This window comes from Lynx canadensis, chromosome B4 (assembly GCF_007474595.2).
Source record: "Lynx canadensis isolate LIC74 chromosome B4, mLynCan4.pri.v2, whole genome shotgun sequence".
Lineage (NCBI taxonomy): Eukaryota > Metazoa > Chordata > Mammalia > Carnivora > Felidae > Lynx > Lynx canadensis.
In genome coordinates, this window is record NC_044309.1 from 133,368,161 (window position 1) to 133,386,797 (window position 18,637).

The 18,637-nt window shown below is 38.2% G+C and overlaps 1 protein-coding gene across 2 annotated transcripts in view; it reads right to left on the minus strand.

Moving 5' to 3' along the window:
- SLC25A17 (solute carrier family 25 member 17) overlaps nt 1–18,637 on the minus strand; it is a 46,950-nt gene that overhangs the window by 13,527 nt on the left and 14,786 nt on the right. Inside the window, exons 2-4 of one of the 2 annotated variants that reach the window (XM_030320742.1) lie at nt 7,841–7,901; nt 5,130–5,196; nt 3,424–3,575 (exon numbers count right to left, since the gene is read on the minus strand). In XM_030320742.1, the coding sequence (XP_030176602.1) occupies nt 3,424–3,575; nt 5,130–5,196; nt 7,841–7,901 (280 nt within the window). The remainder of the gene's footprint in view (nt 1–3,423; nt 3,576–5,129; nt 5,197–7,840; nt 7,902–18,637) is intronic. The other variant, XM_030320744.1, reaches the window with a different exon arrangement.

The window sequence follows — 18,637 nt, forward strand, 5'->3', positions numbered from 1 at the left end:
TCTTCATCCATTCATCAGTTGATGGACATTTGAGTAATATTCCATTATATGGAATATATAATATTCCATATATCCATAATTGCATATAATATATATATATATCTTCTTCATCCATTCATCAGTTGATGGACATTTGGGCTCTTTCCATAATTTGGCTATTATTGATAGTGCTGCTATAAACATTGGGGTGGATGTGCTCCTTCAAATCAGTATTTTTGTACCTTTTGGATAAATACTTAGTAGTGCAATTGCTGGGTCATAAGATAGTTCCATCTTTAACTTTCTGAGGAAACTTCACACTGTTTCCCAGAGTGGGTGCACCAGTTTGCATTCCCACCAACAGTGTAAGGGGGTTCCCCTTTCTCTGCATTCTCGCCAACATTTGTTGTTTCCTGAATTAATTTTAGTCATTCTGAGAGGTGTGAGGTGGTATCTCATTGTGGTTTTGATTTTTTCCCCCTGATAATGAGTGACATTGAGCATTTTTTCATGTGTCTGTTAGCCATGTATATGTCTTCTTTGGAGAAACTTCTGTTCGTGTCTTGTTACCTACAAGTATTCATTTCCACAAAGAATGAAATCCTGTGTGCTATACTCTTTATGTAAAACTTGGTCTGGTGGGGGGTCAAAAGGTACAGACTTTCAGTTATAAAATAAGTAAGTCACGGGGATGTAATGTACACCATAATGACTACAGTTAATAATACTGTATTGTGTATTTGAAAGTTACTAAGAGAGTAGATCTTAAAAGTTCTCACCACAGGGGCGCCTGGCTGGGTCAGTCAGTGGAGCATGTGACTCTTTTTAAAAAAAAATTTTTTTAACGGTTATTTATTTTAGAGAGAGACAGAGCACAAGCAGGGGAGGGGCAGAGAGAGAGGGAGACACAGAATCTGAAGCAGGCTCTAGGCTCTGAGTCGTCAGTACAGAGCCAGACGCGGGGCTTGAACACACGAACCGCAAGACCCATGACCTGAGCCAAAGTTGGATGTTCAACCAACTGAGCCACCCAGGCGTGCCCCCCCCCACTTTTTTTAAAACATGTTTGTTTATTTTGAGAGCATGCATGACCGAGCAGGGGAGGGGCAGCGAGAGAGGTAGAGAGGCTTAATCTCATGAACCATGAGATCATGACCTGAGCCAAAATCAAGAGTTAGACATTTAACTGACTGAGTCACCTAGGCACCTGGAGCATGTGACTCTTGATATCGGGGTCGTGGGTTGGAGCCCCATGTTGGGCATAGAGATTACTTAAAAGTTCTAACCACAAGGAAAAAAATTAACTGTGTGGTGATAGATGTTTACTAGAATTACTATGGTGGTATATAAATATCAAATCATTATGTTGTATACCTGAAACTAATATAATATGTTAATTATATCTCAATTTAAAAAAACCTGGTACAAGTGAAAGTTAATTAGATAAAATCAACTTAAGACCAAAATGGGAGTATTATGTGGAAAAAAGGCTCAGAGACCAAGCCATGAAACATCTGTGGTTTCATAATTTTTTTTTTAATGTTTATTTATTTTTGAGAGAGACAGAAACAGAATGTGAGTGGGTTGGGGCAGAGAGAGAGGGAGGCACAAAACCCGAAGCAGGCTCCAGGCTCCGAGCTGTCAGCACAAAGCCTGATGCGGGGCTTGAACTCACGAGCTGTGAGATCATGACCTGAGCCAAAGTCAGACGCTCAACCAACTGAGCCACCCAGGCGCCCCAAAACATCTGTGGTTTCATACAGGTAAAGAGGAAAACTGAGGGGACATGAAAACTCCTAGCCTGGTAACTGTTTTTCAAATTTTTTTTTAAATGTTTATTCATTTTTGAGAGAGAAAAAGAGAGAGCGTGCAAGGGGGAGAGGCAGAGAGCGAGGGAGACACAGAATCCAAAGCAGGCTCCAGGCTCTGAGCTGTCAACACAGAGCCCTGGGTAGGGCTCAAACCCATCAGCCGCGAGATCATGACCTGAGCTGAAGTTGGATGCTTAACCGACTGAGATACCCGGGCACCCCCTGGTAACTGTTTTTCAATTAAATCATTTATTTATTTATTTAAGTTTATTTATTTAGACGGGTAGCTGGTCTCTCAAAATAAATAAATAAACTTAAAAAAAAGAAAAAAGTAAGCCAACTCAGCTCAGAAATAAACCTTTGTGTAATTAGTCAACAATCTTCCACAAGGATGTCAAGACCATTCAAATAGGAAAGGACGATCTCTTCAATGGTATTAGGAAAACTGGGTATCTGGATATCCACATACAAAAGAATGAAGTTGGACCTATATCTTCCACCACATACAAAAGTTAACTCTAAATGGATTAAAGACCATATATATATATATGGTTTTTCTCTCCCTCTGCCCCTCTCTCCTGCTCACATGCTCTCTCTCTCTAAAATAAAAAAAATAAGAAAAAAATCTACAGCTCAACAACAAAAAAAATCAAGCAACTTGATTAAAAAATGGGCAAAGGACTTCAATAGACACTTCTCCAAAGATCACATACAAATGGCCAACAAGCATATGAAACGATAGAAATGCAAATCAAACCATAATGAAATATCACCTCACTATCAGGATGGTTATCATCATTAGGATGGCTACCATCAAAACTAAAACACCCAGAAAATAACAAGAGCTGGTGAGGACGTGGAGAGCTTAAAACCGCTGTGCACTGCTGGTGGGATTATATGACACAGTGGGAAACAGTATGGTGGTTCCTCACAAAATTAAAAAAAAAAAAAAAAAAGAAACTACCATATGACAGCAACCTCACTTCTGGGTATATATCCAAAGGAACTGAAAGCAGGGACTCAAAAAGATTTATTTACACAACCCATGTTCATAACAGCAACTATTCACAGTGGCCAAGAGGCCAAAACAACTTAAATGCCCATCAATAGATGAATGGATAAACAAAATGTGGTATATACATACAAATGAATAGTATTTGGCCTTAAAAAAAAAAAAAGAGCAAAACATGAATGAACCTTGAGGGCATTATGCTGAATGAAATAAGGCAGTCACAAAAGACAAATACTGTATGATTCCAGTTATATGAGGCATCTCAAGTAGTCAGATTCACAGAAATAGAAAGTAGAATGGTGATTATCAGGGGGAGGGAGGAAGGGAGAGTTTGCTATCTAATGGTTATAGAGTTTGAAAATGTTCTGAAGATCTGTTTCACAATAATATAAATGAACTTACTACTTAAGTATACACTTAAAAATGGTTAAAATGGCAAATTATACGTTATGTGTTTTTATCACACACACACACACACACACACACACACACACGGCTAAGTCAGAAAATGAATTACATTCTTTGTAGCATTAATTTGTGCTAAAATAAACTTTACAGAATATATGAACCACAAGATAAATATTAAAATATAAAAAATTTATACTCAGAAAACTTTGTTACCTGCAACAAATCCAACTACTAAATCTTTTCCAGTAGTAGAACGTTGACCTTTGACCCAGACTGCTTTGAGACTATTAAAAGTGTAGAAATAGACAAAATTGGAGCAGCACAGACTGGAGATAACTGGAAACCACCCTCGATATGGTGCCAGGCTAGAGGAAAAACACAATAAGCCAAGTAAAGATGCTGGACAAAAGCCAGTAGAAATGGGCAAAGTCCCAGGAAAAGCTGATCATTCACATATTCTCGAAGTTCACTTCTGTATTACAACATACTCCAAACTGCACATATATTCATATTCTGAAGATACCCAAACCAAGACATCTTCTCTACCATTAATGATGCCAAAGAAACAACACACTTCAATGATTGATTTTACTGATTTCCTCCCATTGATTTCCTTTAGTAAGTTACAATGTAAGATTAGAGACAATTTCTTCATGGCTATTAGTAAATGTGGCATCACTCACATTTTACTACAAGGTAACAGCATTTAAAATGAAGAAAATATAGATAGCAATTATAAGCTATCAATTATAAGATATCAATTATAAGCCACGGAAAAAGCAGGAATTTTTGAGTTTAATACTGATACTAAAGTTTCTTTTCATAGACTGTTTATAGTTGCAAGAGAGGAAAAATTATTCAGTGGCTAACCCAAATCTGAGAAACCATAATTAAGCAATGATGGGCCAGTGGACAATATGTGACTCCAGATGTGATATCCTAAGGACACGATATCACCTATGCATTACTCTGGCCAAGAATACAGAGCTTCAATCTAATCATAAAGAAACGTGAGGCAAAGTTAAAATGAGAAGTATGTTATTAAAAAAAAAAGGGAGAGGAGTTATATTCTTTAAAATTGTTGGGGCGCCTGGGTGGCGCAGTCGGTTAAGCGTCCGACTTCAGCCAGGTCACGATCTCGCGGTCCGTGAGTTCGAGCCCCGCGTCGGGCTCTGGGCTGATGGCTCAGAGCCTGGAGCCTGTTTCTGATTCTGTGTGTCTCCCTCTCTTTCTGCCCCTCCCCCGTTCATGCTCTGTCTCTCTCTGTCCCAAAAATAAATAACGTTGAAAAAAAAAAATTAAAAAAAAAAATTGTTAATGTGATAGGGGTAAAAGCTTTGATGTATGGTGTGTACCTTACTCTTAAATAATTTTGAGAAAAGTTTGTGTGGTGTGTGTGTGTGTGTGTGTGTGTGTAACAGAGAAGAGGGAGGGTGAGAGGGGAGAGAATATGAGCACAGATGGTAAAATAAATGGGAAAAAGTGTAATAGGTCCATCTGCATAAAGCATATACTGATATTCTTTGTACTATTTTTAGTTTCATAATTTTTTGTGAATTTGAAATTATTTCCAAATAAAAAGTAAAAAAAAAAAAAAACAACCAAAAGAAGTATATAATCTGTCTGAATATATCATAGAACAAACTAAATTATCACCTTCTTCAGCTCACTGTAAAAAACAAAACAAAACCATAAAGCATTGGTTTCATGGAAGACTCTATGATCAAGAGTCAAAATGGCCAACCACAGAACTTCAAGGAGGTGAAAACAATTATGTACTCATAAGTTGGGCAATTAAAATCCACAACTACTGTAAGGCTGCGAGAACGGGAAGAGAGAGTGCAGATTTGCCAGAAGCCTGGCAATCTCCCAACGGGCTGCCTGCTCTAACAAGGACGAGCAAGGTGGTTGGTACTCACAGGCCTTCTTCCTTAATGATCTCCAGGAGCACCATGTGTGTAGTTTTGGACTTTCTTTTCTCATCAACTATAAGATGAAAGAATATACATTTAAACTAAATCTGAGAATGATGATCTTCAGCATCAGCAAGTTTCACTGAAATGCCATTTACCTCACCTGAGCGATCTCCCGCCCTATTTGAGCTCCTTAGCTTGCCTCAGAACTCAACAACCCTCCTTGTTCCCATGTGCTCAATTCCCAACTGTGGATCCCTTGGGTTTCATCTGGTATTCACGAACCATAAAGCATTTTAATTCAACACCTAATTTCCAAAGCAAAAGATGTGACAGGAGATCTCCTATTTCATAAGGCTTATCTTGTTTGGGGCTTTTTTTTTTTTTCAAAGTTACATATTCTCATTTTTATCTTAACATCTTATAAAGTAGAGTGGAAATAAATTACCATCTCCCTGTTAGGGAAGAGGCTACAGACACAAAAGCTGTGAAGGACACATGTAGTTGGCAGCAGGGGCCAGGATTAAAACTCAAGTTTTCAAAGTTTTAGGCTTGTGCTCGGTTTCCTAACCTAAAAACTAAAAGGTCTCAAAAGGATGAGAAATTGGGACCCTAGGAGGCTCACTCAGCACCTAGGAGCCTCACCTAGGAGGACTCAAACTCGGTTCATGAGTTTGAGCCCTGCGTTAGGCTCTGTGCTGACAGCTCAGAGCCTGGAGCCTGCTTCAGATTCTGTGTCTCCCCTCTCTCTCTGCTGCCTCTCCCCTGTTAACACTTTGTCTCTCTCTCAAAAATAAACATTAAAAAAAAACATTACAGGGAAAATGGGTGACAGGCAGTGAAGGAAGGCACTTTTGTTGGGATTGAGCACTGGGTTGCCCTAGTGTAAGTGATGCATCACAGGAATATACTCCCGAAGTCAAGAGCACACTGTATACACTGTATGTTAGCTAACTTGACATAAATTATATTAAAAAAAAAGAAATAAAAATAAATAAAAGACAAATGCAATGATTGTAAAAAAAAAAAAAATTTACAAACGGTTTAACCCTTTGATCCAGCAATCTCATTTCTGGGGAATTTACCACATTGAACTTACAAAAACAAAGCACATATGAACAAGTCTATTCTACAAAAGAGAAGAAACCACCCAAGAATCTAGAAAGGGGGAAGGGTAAACAGGTTATGGAGCATCCACACTATGGAACACTCTACAGTCAGAAGGATGAAGAAGCTCCCAAAGCATTGATTTGGAAGGCATTTACAATATGCTGTTAAGTGAAAAATATAAGGTGCAGAACAGTGTAGCAAAAATGCTTTTTGTGTAAGAAAGGGAGAAAACTAAGAATGTATATATTATTTTTTTAAATATTTATTTATTTTTGGGAGCGTGCAAGTTGGGGAGGGGCAGAGAGAGGGGGACAGAGGATCTGAAACAGGCTCTGCGTTGACAGGCTGACAGCAGCGTGCCTGATGTGGGGCTCGAACTCAAGAACCTTGAGATCATGACCTGAGCTGACATCAGACACTCAACCAACTGAATCACCCAGGTGCCCCTATATACATTTTTTTACTTGCTTGTTATTCCATAACAAAACTCTGCAAGACTATTTGAGAGATTAATAAAGACATTATCTGCAAGGGAGAGAAGAAAGGGAAAGAAGGGGCAGATTATAGTGAGATTTTCCACCATACTGTGTATCGTTTTATAGATTTTTTGGCTTTTGAGTCATGTGAAATTATTACCATCACAAAACTCTAAAATTAATGTAAATAATAGCCATGAAGGGGTTTTATTGTAGGAATTAGTTTATTCAAAGCTAATCTTACTCTTTTATTTCTTCATGTAAGTTCTGGCACAGGTTATAATTTCAAGTTGAAAAATACTGAGGGAAAAACAAGCAGGAATTATAGAGGTTGCACAGTCCAATAATGCAAAAAAGGCAAACTAAGACTACATGCCCAATTTAGCAGTGACAGTGGGTGTTTGGCTTCAATGCATTTCCTATTTCTTCTCTGTTCTCTTTTGAGAAGATCTACTCCCAGCAAAAACTCTCCACATTGTGCCTTTAAAAAGTCATATTGTTGGGGCTACTAGTTGGCTCAGTTGGTAGAGCATGTAACGCTTGATCCTGGGGTTTGTAAGTTCGAGCTCCATAATGGGTGTAGAGATTACTTAAAAAAAATAGTAAAATCTTTTTTAAAAGTCATATTGTGGGGCACCTGGGTGGCGCAGTCGGTTAAGCGTCCGACTTCAGCCAGGTCACGATCTCGCGGTCCGTGAGTTCGAGCCCCGCGTCAGGCTCTGGCTGATGGCTCAGAGCCTGGAGCCTGCTTCCGATTCTGTGTCTCCCTCTCTCTCTGCCCCTCCCCCGTTCATACTCTGTCTCTCTCTGTCCCAAAAATAAATAAACGTTGAAAAAAAAATTTTTTTAAAAATAAAAGTCATATTGTTTATTGGAAAGAATTGTAATGATTCTAAAGTACTAAAGCAAGCCCACTCAGGTTCTTCTCAGATTAGAGAATGCTTGAGGCTATGACTCATTTATGACGCCTCTCTGTTAATGAGGAAACAGCACTGATGACCAGTATTTAAAGTCAGTGGAAAAGGACAAGGGTAGATCCCTAACAAAACAGATATTCTTACGTTACTAGAAAAATTTGTTTGTTTCCTGACACCAAATGAAAAGAATATGATGCCTAGAAAAGTTACTCACCTTGAAGTCGAAGTCGAGCTGTATCCAAGGGAAAGAATACTGTCATTGCTGTCACACTTCCCTGAAAAATTTGAAAAGACTTTAGCCATTATAGTTTCACAAAAATAAAGAGCCACAACTTTTAAATGAACAAAAGTTCATTATTAACCGGGGGTCAAATCAGATTTCCAGTGAACATATACAATATTGGGATTGTTTCTGTTCAAGTTCTAAAGTTATACACTTAAACACAAGTATTTCATTTTCCAGAAGAAATCTTTCTCTCTCTCATACTGAAAAAGAAAATGAAGTGGGTCCCTGAAGAGAAAAACATACAGGTTTGCAACCCAGGACACACATAAAAAATAGCAGATAAATTGATTTTTTTTAATCTTTTATAGATCAGTTGCTGTTCCTATTCTCTGATAACCTTACAAGCCAAAATATCTAGTAATAAAACAGATAAATACTTCTAGTCTCTTTGCTTAGTCAATATATTTACCACAAAGTAAAAGAGGTATAAAAATCATATTGTTCTTTACAATAGCTTTGTTTACTTGTGTTTGAAATAAAATAGGGACAATCTCAGCTCAATATTCTATAAATAATTCATCCAGGGTAACACAATGATAAAAATTATCAGGGAAAGAAGCCAGCAACCGGTCTTTCCATTCATAAAACTTTATGACAGATAAAAACCACAAGCATATAGTTAGGGATGAAATTATACAGATGAAATCTCCAGGTGGGTTTATGGTTCTCAACCTAGATGGAGGCCCACTGGTATATATTCTCAGGCAGAGTATCAAGTTTTGAGCTACTGATCTAATAATGGTTATGTACAATATTTTAATCATGGTAACAACTGGAAATTAGGTCAACTTTATAGATAAGAAGAAACATTTGCCAGATCGCTTAGCTATTTAAATAGGTCAGCCTGTTTGACAAGGGAGAGCACTGTATTGTCCTATTAGAATGCTTCAAACCTCAGATTGAATGTTACCACCCCCTGCCTAACAGGTTACATTCCGATATGTTGTTCATGCTCTGTGTTCCCGCGGCACTTGTTTATGTCTCCTCTACAGGATTATGATACTATTCACTCTATCTCTTTGTATAACATAGATTAATGAAATATTTATTCAACTTACCCTTCAGTTATTTATGCTTTTTTGATGACTCCAATATAAATGTTCTTTTCTAGTAAGGACTAGGTAATATTTGATGTCCCAAGGAACACTGGACCTACAAAGGCTTATTATAGTCTACAGAGATGCTTCTGGCATCCTTGCTCACGTTACAGGCAATTTCCAAGAAAAATGAGGACTGCAAAGCTGGACAATGCTTAGTAAGGTTATTAAGGCTGTGGCACTTTTTTTCCTATTGCATAGTACTATGTGTCCATGCCGGTATTGCATAAACGGGGCATTTCAGGCAGAAAAATCCTGTCTGGAAACTTTTTCAAACAACTGAGACATCTCCATTCCTCTTCCTTGCCAGCTTTAAACATACACCCAAAGTTCCTAACTTAGAAACCCCTGCCTACCTACCTTGAAATCTTAAAGGGAAGTACATCTCACACCAAGATAAACAGAACAGCCAGTCCAAAGAGCTCAATGGTCTATTACCTCCTCAGGAACTAACATAAAAAGTTCAAATCTAGTAAAACGAGTTCAAATTTAGTAAAACTAAAAAAACTTTTTAAAATTTATTAGTACTGGAATTGTTTCTCGGCCTTTTGACTAAGATCAAGTGTAAAATTTATTAGTAGTGGAAAGACTAGATCAAGATAGTGAACTGAAAACCCAGCATTGCCTCTTCCCTCATTCCAATCACTAATAATCACAGAAAAGGCTTATATATGAAAGTGTTGTATAGAAAAACAAAGAAGGGTCTATTGGTGGACCAGAAATTAAAAGGATAGCAGTGAGGCTATTTTGAAAGAACTTACAGACAAAATGCACAGGAGATAGGTGTGGTAAGCAGAATAATAGTCCCCTGAAAGATGTCCATGGCCTAATCCTCAGCACCCGTGAACACATTGTATTACACGGCAGGTTGCTGATCACCGACTTTAAAAGAGGGAGATTATTCTGGATTATGTGAGTGGGTCCAATGTAATCACAAGGGTCCTTAGAAGTAGAAGGAGCTAGAAGAATACGTGGGAGTAAGGCAATGTGCAGGTTCAACCACTACTGATGGCTTTTAGACAAAGGGGCCACTAGTCAAGGAATACAAGTGTCTCTAGAAGCCAGAAAAGGCAAGGAAATGGATTCTCCCCTACAGCCTCCATTAAAGAACACAGCCCTGCTGACACCTTTGATTCTAGCTCAGTGAGACCTGCATCAGACCTCTGACCTATGGACCTACAGATATAAAATCTGTGTTGTTTTAAACCACTTAATCTGGGGTAATTTGTTACAGCAGCAATAGAACTCTAATACAACAGGATTACTACAAATGGTGAGAATGAGCATTGGGAAGCAGAAGGGAGCTCTGGGGTGACTTTCTGGTTGATTAGTTGGGTACCCTAACAACTGAAGTCCGGTGTCTCAGTCTCAGGTGGTTTATCTGTCAGAACACTCAGTCAGAATGGGGGAAACTAGGAAAAACTCTTGAGACCAGAAAGCTTGCCATTGTCATACCCTGCAGGAAGACAATGCCACCTTTTCATCACATTCCCCTGGAGGCCAGCAGCAGTAAACATGCATAGGCAGGGGGGAGGAGTGTGGAATGGGGAGGAAATGAAAAGCTTACCAGTTTTACCTATTTAAGGAGAAGACACAGACACAGACACACACATTTATTCCAGGTTTTGTTAGAAAACCTAAGTTTAAATGTGAGAGTTAAAAATTTAGGGTGAAAATGAGGGCTTCCATTTCCAGCAATATGGTGGTCTAGACAACATGGTGCAAAATACCTAGTACTGTTACATAACATAAAAAAAATATAACAAACATTCCTTGTAAATGCTTAGCTGAGCTCACAAGAAAGTAAGGGAAATCAACTGGAGGCAGAAAGAAGAGTAGAAACCCTCCAGAGTTAAGCAGATGCTGGCTTTGGTCGCCTAAGAATTTTTTGCCAGTCTAATTGATCAAGTGGCTTCATTACCACTTTAAATTGAAGTGGAATTCACACAACATATATTAACCATTTAAAAGTATGCCATTCAGGGCGCCTGGATGGCTTGGTTGAGCGTCCGACTTCAGCTCAGGTCATGATTTCACGGTTGGTGAGTTGGAGCCCCATATCGGGCTCGCTGCTGTCAGCACAGAGCCTGCTTTGGATCCTCTGTCTCCCTCTTTCTGCCTTCTGCTCGTGCTCTCACAAAACACACACACACACACACACACACACACAACAAAGAAACACTAAAACAAAAAAACAACAAAAAAAAAAACCATTTAAAAGTATACCAGTGACATTTAGTATATTCACAATGTCGTGCAACCACGACCTCTATCAAATTCCAAAAGATTTTCATCACCTCAAAAGAAAAGCAGGCATGTTCTATTTCCCCCTCCACTCAGGCCTGACTCTGATATTTCATATAAAAACACTCATGCAAAATGTGACCTCTTGTGTATGACTTTTTTCACATAGCATGATGTTTTCAAGGTTTATCCACTTTGCAGCATGTATCAGTACTTCATTCCTTTTTATGGCCAAGTAATATTGGATTGTGTATATATACTACGTTGTGTTTATTCAAAACGTTTTGGAATGATACAGACGTAGGAGTTGCACAACACTGTGAATGTACTAAGTACTGCTGAAATGTACACTTAAAGTTTGTTTTTTAGGGGCGCCTGGGTGGCGCAGTCGGTTAAGCGTCCGACTTCAGCCAGGTCACGATCTCGCGGTCTGTGAGTTCGAGCCCCGCGTCAGGCTCTGGGCTGATGGCTCGGAGCCTGGAGCCTGTTCCGATTCTGTGTCTCCCTCTCTCTCTGCCCCTCCCCGTTCATGCTCTGTCTCTCTCTGTCCCAAAAATAAATAAACGTTGAAAAATAAATAAATAAATAAAGTTTGTTTTTTAGTAATCTCCACACCCGGTACTGGGCTTGAATTTAGGACCTCGAGATCAAAAGTTGCATGCTCTTTGGACTGAGCCAGATGGGTGGCCCTGAACTGTACACTTTGAAATGGTTAATTTTATATTATGTGAATTATACAATCAAAACCAAAAACACTTAATCCTCGCAACAACCTGATGAGGTATGTACTAGTATTCTCTCCATTTTACACGAGGAAAAAAAAACACCAAGAAGTTTTATAACTTTTCCTAAAGTTATACACTTTGTAAGTGGCAGAATCTGTGTCTGAACATTGACAGCCTGGCTCCAGAGTTCACGCTCTTAACCACTGTTGTAATTATACTTGAAAAAAATTTACTAATATACTACTAAAAATTACTGGAAAAGAAAAAAAAGGGGGCTAGTATGGGACCTATTTTAGGTGTCAAATCTTTTTTTGTGTACCAGTCTGGAAACTCAGCATAGAGCCTGGTATAGCATAAACCCTGAACTTGTTAATTCATGTATGACTGTATGCACCTATAAATAAACCGAACATCCATGAGAAAATGTATTCAAAATGCTAAAGATAAATCTGGAACACAGCTATTCTGTACATTGGGGATTTGCTATATTTGTCTCCTCACCAAGCAAACACACAGATGACTGCTTTCGTTCTCCTAAGCAGCTGCTACCTGAAGGACAATATTTATTATAGATGCGAGTCTTATACCAAGCTATAAAAGCACATGACTTTTTAGAATTTGCATTAAATTCCTCTTTCATAAATACTCAGTGGTTTTTTTCTCCCCTCCCTAGGACTGTCTGTTCACTGACATAAAATTAGAAGGCACAAAATACTGAGACGATAACCACGATGTACAATACTGTTGTGCCAGAGAGGCATAAAAATAAATCCATATTTGAGTCCCACAGAATCTAACCATCTGAGTGGGAGTTCTACTGCTGAACATTAATTACGATTTAAAAGAATCCATTTCCAGAGAAACAACCTTCTGGTGTCTCACCAGGAGGAAATATTTTAGTTACAACTTTCTACCATCCCTCTCTGGCATTTAGCCATTAGATCTTGGGAAATAAATTAATTCCTACATGGCAGTGGCACCTGGATCACCTTGTGTGGAGTCCTGTCACCTGAGAACTGAGGAGTCTGAGCCGGGATGGTGAAGAGGTATGCCCAAAGCCCGAGTGACAGAGGCTGAGTCAGAACCCAGAGCTCTCGGACTCCTAGTTCCCTGTTCACGGTTCTATCTTATTCTCAATCTTTTTTCAGTCAAGACATAAATGATTTTTAACTTGACTCTTCTCTTCCGCTTATCAAAGGGAACACAATACGGGGTGCCTAAATGGCTCAGTCAGTTAAGCATCCGACTCTTGATTTCGGCTCAAGCCATGATCTCATGATTTCCAAGAGTGAGCCTTGCGTTGGGCTCTGCTGACAGCATGAAGCCTGCTTGGGATTTTCTCTCTCCTTCTCTCTCTGCCCTTACCCTGCTCGTGGTCACATGCATGCACACTCCCTCTCCCCAAAATAAATAAACTTCAAAAAAATAAATAAAAGTGTACACAACACACACACACAATCTGGGAAACTCACACACACAAAAACTTAACAGTGAATATGTGAGGAGAGGAAAGGAATTAAAGGTAACCCCATTTCCCTCATTGACCCTCCACGTAATTATTAACTTTTTTTTAACAATAAGCATGTGTTAGTTTTAGCTAACACATATTTAGTTTAGGCAAATATATATTTTTAAAGATAACAGAATACAAGAGAATATAGCCTAGGAATTCTCTAAGTATGGTCTGGGGCTCCTTGGAAGTCCTCAAACACTTTGTAGGGGTCCGCAGGATTAAAAGTATTTTCATAGGAACACTATGACATTATTTGCCTTTCATTCTCATTGCTCACAGCATGTAGTGAAGTTTTTCTAGAGGGTATAGGCTATGTGATATTGTAAGAGACTGAATGCAGAAGCGGATACAAGGAACCAGCTACCTTCTCTTAGGTCAAACATTAGAAAGGTTTGCAAAAATATATAATAATAATGTTGCTATTTTTACTATTTTGGGGAAAATGATTTTTTTAATGTTATATATGTTAACATGTAACAGGTTTAATATTAATAAAGAAATACCTAATGACTTCTCAATTTTAATTTCTAATAAATATTGATAGTTACAACCACATAAACAAAAGCTCTCAGAGTCTGCAATAATTTTTAAGAGTATAAAAAGTTTGAGACCGGGGCGCCTGGATGGCTCAGTCAGTTGAGCGTCTGACTTCAGCCCAGGTCATGATCTCACAGTCCGTGGGTTTGAGCCCCGCATCGGGCTCTGTGCTGACAGCTCAGAGCCCGGAGCCTGTTTCAGATTCTGTGTCTCCCTCTCTCTCTGACCCTCCCCTGTTCATGCTCTGTCTCTCTCTGTCTCAAAAATAAATAAACATTAAAAAAAAATTTTTTTAAAAAGTTTGAGACCAAAAAGTTTGAGAACTGCTGTTACAAACATGCCGCTGAATATGATAACTGTACATTATGAACAATTATTTAACGCATCACTTCTAATATCCCTTTCAACTGCATTATGCCATTATGACATCAACTGAAAACATCAACTACCTTTGGGCTGGCCACTGTCCTCTCCAGGAAATTCTCTAAAAGGCAAGTAACTCTAGGGGGTGCCTGACTCTTGGTTTCAACTCAGGTCGTGATCTCACAGTTCATGGGATCAGGTTCTGTGCTGACAGCGCTGGGCCTGCTTAGAATTCTCTCTCTCCGCCCCCCCCCCCCCAATAAAAAGTAAACATTAAAAAAAAATAAAAGGCAAGTAACTCTAAGAAGAATATGTATAGCCTACAATTATCACCTTAGACCTAATCATTTATTAAAGGATTATTTTTTTTAATGTTTATTTGAGAGAGAGACAGAGTAGGAGAGGGGCAGAGAGAGACATAGGGAGAAAAAGAATCCCAAGCAGGTTCCATGCTGTCAGTGCAGAGCCTGACATAAGGCTCCGCCTTACAAATTGTGAGATCATGACCTGAGCCTAAATCAGGAGGCAGAGGCTTAACCAACTGAGCCACCCAGGCGCCCCTCTTTTCCGTTCTTTGGGTTAATTTTGACATAATTAAAAATTTTTTTAAATGTTTACTTATTTTTGAGAGAGAGAGAGAATGCAAGCAGGGGAGGAGCAGAGAGGGGGACAGAGGATCTGAAGAAGGCTCTGCACTGACAGCAGAGAGCCCAATGTGGGGCTCGAACTCACCACCCGTGAGATCATGATCTGAGCCGAAGTCAGATGCTCAACTGAGCCATCCAGGCACCCCTAAATTTGATATTTTTATCTAACTTCTTGAGACGGATGCCTAGTTGATTAATTTTAAGTCTTTCTTCTTTTCCAAACTTGATTTAAAGGCTATTCATTTCCAAGTGTTTTAGCTGTGTCTGATAGGTTTTTTCTTTATGACTCAGTGGTTTTTAATATATTCACAGAAGTGCAATCATCACCACTAACTCCATTTTAATTATCCCAAAAGGAAACCTGTACCCATTAGCAAATACTCTCCATTCTCTCCTTCTCCCACACCCTGGCAACCACTAATCTATTTTCTGTCTCTATCTGCCTATTCTGGATAGTTCATATAGATGGAATCAAATAATACATGATCTTTTGTGACTAGCTTCTTTCAAGGCTCATCCATGTTGTAGAATCAGAACTGCATTTTGTGTTATGGCTGAAAAATATTCTGTTGTATGGACACATCACATTTTGTTTACCCATTCATCAAGTTGATGCATTTGAGTTGCTTCCACTTTTCTGCTTTATGAATAATGTTGCAATAAACATTTGGGTACAAATTTTTTGAATATAGGTTTTCAATTCTCTAGAAGTAGAACTGCTGGGTCATCTGGTAACTTTAACATTTTGAGGAACTACCAAATTATTTTCCAGTGCTGCACAATTTTAAATTCTCACCAGTAAAATATGAGGTCTCCAACTTCCCCATAAATTTGCAATACTTGTTATTATATGTCCTTTTGATTATGGCCATCCTGGTGGGTGTGAAATGGTATCTCATTGTTTTGATTTGCATTCCCCTGATAATTAATGCTGCCAAGCATCTTTACACGTATAGTGGTCACTTGTATATCTTTATTGGAGAAATGGCTATTCAAATCCTTTGTCTATCTTTTAATTGGAGTATTTGCCTATTCTGGATACTAGACCCTTATTCTGGATACTAGACCCTTAACAGATATAAGACTTATAAATATGTTCTCCTATTCTGTTGTCTTTACTTTCTTGATGGGGTCTTTTCTTTTTTTCATTTTTTTTTTAACACTTTATTTTGTTTTCTGAGAGACAGAACGTAAGCAGGGGAGGGAACAGAATCCAAAACAGGCTCCAGGCTCTGAGCTGTTAGCACAGAGCCCGATGTGGGGCTCAAACCCACAAACGCAAGATCATGACCTGAGCCGAAGTTGGACGCTCAATCGACGCCCCTTGTGATGGGGTCTTTGAAGCACAAAAAGGTTTTAATTTGAATGAAGTCCAATACACATATATATATATATTTATTACTTGTGCTTTTGGTGTCATATCCAAGAAACCATTACATTAGGTCTGTGGTTTATTTTGACTTAATTTTTTTGTATGGTGTAAAGTAGGGGTCCAACTTCATTCTTCTGTGTGTGGATATCCAGTTGTGCCTGCAACATTTATTAAAGAGACTACTCATTATCTTGACATTCTTGCCAAAACTCAAATGAACAAAAATTGAGGGTTTCTTTCTGAGACTCCCAATTCTATTCCATTGATCTATCTACCCTTATGCCAGTACCACACTATTTATTGTTTACTGTAGCTCTGTATTAGGTTTTGAAATTGGGAAATATGAATCCTTCAACTTTGTTCTTTTTCAAGATTATTTTGACTCTTCTGGATTCTTTGCATTTTCATATGAATTTTAGGACCAGCTTATCAATTTCTACAAAAAGCAAATTGGAATTTTGATAGGGATTGTACTGAACTGTAGATTCTTTGGGGGACTATTGCCATCTTTATATTGTCTTCCAATCAATGAACATGGGATGTCTTCCCACTTATTCAAGTCTTTAATGATTTTCAATGATAGTTTATATTCTTCAGTGTCCCAAGTTTCAATATGCACTATCTGCACTATCACTCAGTTCTAAATATTTTCTTATTTCCATTATGATTTCTTCTCTAACCCATAGATCTTTCAGAAATGTGTTTAATTTCCAAACATATATGCTTTTTGTTTTAAGTTACCTTTTTGTTGTTGTTTGCTACTTATTGCACTGTGGTTTAAGAACTCATTCTGTACTATTTCAACCCTAAGTTTTGTTTTACAACCAAGTAAATGGTCAGTTTTGATAACTTTTTCATGTTTGGCTTAAACAGAATGTGTATTCTGCAGTTGTTGGGTACAATGTTCTGAATATGTCTATTAGGTCAAGTTTGTTAAATACATTATTCAATCCTTTATATTTTTATAGCCCTCCTCACTTGTTTTATCAATTACTGAGATATATTAATATCTTCCATTTTGATGATGGATTGGTATATTCCTAAATTTTTGCTTTAAACATTTTGAGACTATTAGATGAACACAAACTTAAAACTGCTTTATTTTGCTGACATACTGAGTTTTCTCAATGATATAGCCACTGCTATAAAGTCTATTTTGTCCGATGTTAATAGCTTTCATTTGGTTAGTATTTGTCTGATAGGTCTTTTCTTATATTTTTGCTTTCAAACTTTCTGCATCTTTTTTTTTCTAAACATATCTTTCATAAATTGCATTTTTCTCTTTTAAAAACCAATCTAGTACATTCTCTTTTAACCAAAGCATTGAGTTCATTGACATTTATTTGGATTTAAAGCTGGCATCTTAGGGGTACCTGGGTGGCTCAGTGGGTTAAGCATCTGACTCTTGGGTTCAGCTCAGATAATGATCCCACAGTTCATTGAGATAGAGCCCTGCAATGGGCTCTGTGCTGACATAGAGGAGCCTGCTTGGGATTCTCTCTCTCCCCCTTTCTCTCTCTGCCCCTCCGCACTCTCTTCCAAAATAAATAAATTAACTAACTAACTAACTAACTTAAAAACAAATAAAGCTGTTGGGGCGCCTGGGTGGCTCAGTCAGTTAAGTGTCCAACTTCAGCTCAGGTCATGATCTCACAGTTCGTGAGTTCAAGCCCCGCGTCGGGCTCTGTGCTGACAGCTCAGAGCCTGGAGCCTGCTTCAGATTCTGTGTCTCCCTCTCTCTCTGCCCCTTTCCCACTCGTGTTCTGTCTCTCTCTCTCTCTCAAAAATTAAAAATTAAAAAAAAAAAAACCATTAAAAAATAATAAAGCTGCCATCTTATTTTGTGTTCTCTGTTGCTTTTCCTGCCCTTTCCTGCTTTCTTATTTGACTAGAGGTTTTTTGGGTTTTTTTCTTTTTACTTAATTTCTTCCCTCTGGAGAGGTATGCGTGTGTATAAACTTTTACAAGCTATCCAGTTATTACAACACAAAAAATTCCTAACTTATCAATGCTAAAAACATTTAATATGATTATCCTCCTCCCAAACAATAGACATTTAATTCCATTTACTCCCACCCACCTTCCTATTGTTATCTACTTTAATTCTAACTTCTTTTGTTTCTTTTTTAACGTCCACCAAACAATGAGTTGATCTGTTTTATCATTTAAAGTTGTTCAGATTTAGACACATGCAATATTTTACCACTTTTTCTACTCTTCATCCCTT